At 52.3% G+C, this 3,524-nt stretch overlaps 1 protein-coding gene across 1 annotated transcript; it reads left to right on the top strand.

Annotated features, from left to right (window-relative positions):
* The first annotated feature begins 206 nt into the window (after nucleotides 1-206).
* UCN (urocortin) lies at nucleotides 207-2,794 on the top strand. The gene has a single exon (XM_069233591.1). It carries the CDS (start codon nucleotides 207-209, stop codon nucleotides 714-716), a length of 510 nt encoding a protein of 169 aa, XP_069089692.1. The 3' UTR covers nucleotides 717-2,794.
* Nucleotides 2,795-3,524: the final 730 nt, after the last annotated feature.

Below are 3,524 nucleotides of genomic sequence, written 5' to 3'. Positions count from 1 at the left end.
TAAGAAAATAGAGCTAAATGCAGAATTACTCTTCTTGCGTGATTCTGTTTCCCGTTGCAGAATTTTTGGGTAAGTTTACGTGATTACGATACACGGAATTACGCAATGTACACCCCCCTTCATGTTTACATGTGTTTTTTTATTTGAACACCTGTTTTCCTTCTGTTTATTTTCATGTCTTGATGTTTCCAGGTGCAGGACCCAACATGAAGACCACTGTGTTGACGTTGCTCGCTGTCTACATCCTCCTGCTGGCGCACGTCGTCCCCGGCACCAGCCGCCCAATGGAAAGGAACAGTTATGATGGCTCCACCGTCAGCCTCAACAGGGTCCTCAACGAGGAGACCGCCCAGGCTCTCCTCTATTTCTTGAGGGAGAAGGTGAACCCTCTTCTGGAAGGTGATCCCAGGTTCCTGGTAAGCCTGAGCCGGGCCACGCCGGAACGGCCACCGCCTGACCACCAGATGTCCATCAAGGAGCTTGCCCGCCTCCTGGGTAGCCTGCAGCCGCTCCTTCAAGGGTCCGGCAGCTCGGCAGAGGAGGCGGCCAGGAGCAGCTGGGAGGAGTTCTCTGAGCGCCTGAAGCGGGAGGACCCTCCAATCTCCATAGACCTCACCTTCCACATCTTGAGACAAATGATCGAGATCGCTAAGACCCAGAGCCAGAAGCAGCAGGCGGAGCAGAACCGCATCATCCTGGACACGGTGGGGAAATGATGGCCTTGACTCCTCGTCCTTCCCTGTTCTGCACCAAGACATTCTCACCATGAAGGGCAGATGGTGCCTCCTTGACGGGGTCTCACTCCTGCGACACGGGTCTACTAGGCCATTCTCTGTCTCCTTGACTCAATGCCACATCCAGCATCTGAGGAGACATGGCAAGCGGGTCTGATGTGGGGCGCGTCAGCCTTCCTTTGGTGGAATCCTCTGATGTATCCCTGGATTTAGGTCCCCACACACCGTGTGTCTACAGCTACAAACCTTCCAGGGAGTCGGTCCTCAGAATCAACATCTGTGCCATGGTGGCCTTGGTCAACCGCCCCCACCTCCACATCCCCCTCGACTGACATTTTTTTACTGACTTGTTCTGAATACTGTATACAGGTTCAAACTTTCCACCATGTTGACTTTCCAGTGTATCAGCTCCCAGATAGTGGAGTTCAAAGGCATAGGTTCTATTTCCCACAATGCACTGCAAGCTACACTAAAATGTCTGTCATTTTCTGAGGCAATCAATGGAGAGTGAAAATAGCTGAAGAAAAGATGCGCTTGTTGCTGAATTGTTTACTCTCAGGATTGGGGATGCCCTTGCAGTGTGGGTGATGACTGCATGGGGAAACAGATGGATGAGTGTATGGATGATCATGTGCAGCTATGGTTTGGCAAATGGATGAAGAGTTTGAACCACAACTGGGTGCATACGTAGCGACTGAATACCTGGGTTGACACAACGTCGGATGACTGCATTGATGGATGGGTGAATGATTGGAAAGATAGGCGAGTCCATGGAGAGGTGCTTAGCAGATGGGCAAATGAATACTTGTATGTATTTGAACATGGAGGAGCATAGCAGGAACAAGTGAGAACATATGAATATATAGGCTACCTGGAGTGCCTGGAATGAATGAATTGTGGAGAAACCGTTGTGATGCTCTGGACAGACAGGTCCAGGAATGCATAGATGGAAGATTTAAGAGATGAAATCCTGGATGGATGGATGGATGGATAAGCTGAACAACGGATGCATAAAAAGGAGACCTCGGTATAAGGATCCGAGGTGCCCCTCGGGCCCGGGAGGCTGCAGGCTCCTTTGATCTTGCACATGACACTCAGGTCCATGCCAGACTTTCATGAGATGCAGCAAGGGCTGACCCTGGCTGGGGTACCAGGGAGCGTGAGCAGTGATGGGGTGAGGGACTGGAACCGTTCCTGGGGGGCATCGGTGGAGGAGGGGGGCGCATCTGATGGTCCCAGAGCTCATTAGGATGTGGAACACTCTGCCGGCCAACCCCTGTGTCTGGAGGGAGGTCCTAGAACTTGCACAAGGAGTGAGGGCCCATCTGCCCCCACTAATGCACCTCCCTCCTCTCTCCTCCCCTGGCGGCCCTCCAGCGGTTAAGCTCTCTTGTAAATCAGCTTCTCGAGCACTTAATCTATTGGAAATCCATCAGGACCAATCTGCAGATGTTGGGTTTGAGGCTGTGATCTGCATTCCACGCACGTGCAGGGCCCTGGAGGGACGGCGTCATGACGTCACATAGGAGGCGGATATTAGCTGGGAGATTCCATTTTGCAAGGGGGCCCTGTGCTCCTGCTCCCCTCTCCCACGCGAGGTCGGAGCTCCCTGGGATTTTATGAGACTCTTCAAGGGCAGTTTAGAGACCAGAGCCGCTCTAAGTCCTGCAAAGTGACCTTGGAGGGGGGGGGATGAGCTACCTCTGTTCTGCTGAGTCCTGAGGACCTTGAATAATTCTTAAACAGCTCGGCTAAACATTAATTTATTTTTAATGTGGGTGGTACGTGAGAGTCTATTACAGACAGAGAAATGCGTTTTTTCAATGCTAAATCCATAAACAAGTTTACAAGAGGAGGCCTACCCCGCATATGAGAAAATGGGAGGGTGTCACAGAGATTATTTGCAGTAATATCAGTGAGCTGCTGCTGTGTCACAATATTAAAAGAACATGTCACTATCCCTGAATATTAGATGTAACCACATTTATAATTTGGACCAGTGCCCGGCCAAAGAGGGCAGGAAAGAGCTGAAACTGGATCCTACATGTATGGCTTTTTCTAACAGAGGGCCCCCAACATACGTTTGGACCAGGGCCCCCAAAGTTCTTAAGATGTGCTTGACAGGGATAGGCCTCTCCTGGGTTGGGGGGTGCAAGGCCATGTGACGTCACAGACCCCCTCTGGGCTGGGCGCTCTCATTGTAGGCAGGGGAGGTGGGACTGGGCATGTGCTTCCTTACACAGGCATCAGCCACCCCCCCCCCGGAGATCAGAGCTCTGTCAGATTATGAGCCCCCCTGGGGGGCACCCACACAGTAATTAACGGGAGCAGCTCCCACGGGGACCCTTTCTGTCACAATCCATTGCTGCGTCTGTGGGGCGGGTAGAGCACGTGTAATTAAACAAGGAAGCAGGGCATCCCTGGCTGTGCCCACGTCTGTACCCCCGCGGGGGGTGGAGTGCAGGGGAAGAGTCAACTGTTCCGAGAACCGAGGGTGTGACCCGGGTACTGGCTCACTGGTCTTCGAGGCGCTGTTACACTGCCATGAATCCACAGGCTATGTTATACTATAGGATCTTACAGGCACTATTCCACGGCCCTAGACTCACAGGCACTGTGGAACATCCCATGACTTACAGGCACTGTCTCACTGCCCTGCACTCACAGGTTCTGTTGAACACCCCTGATCTTACAGGTACTGTTTCACTGCTCCGGAGTCACAGGCTCTGTCATCTTCCCACGTCTTAAAGGCACTGTCTCACTGCCCTGCACTCACAGGTTCTGTTGAAA

This window comes from Pleurodeles waltl, chromosome 5 (assembly GCF_031143425.1).
Source record: "Pleurodeles waltl isolate 20211129_DDA chromosome 5, aPleWal1.hap1.20221129, whole genome shotgun sequence".
Lineage (NCBI taxonomy): Eukaryota > Metazoa > Chordata > Amphibia > Caudata > Salamandridae > Pleurodeles > Pleurodeles waltl.
The sequence above is the reverse complement of the archived record's forward strand: the minus strand, read 5'-3'. Positions and strand labels throughout refer to the sequence as shown.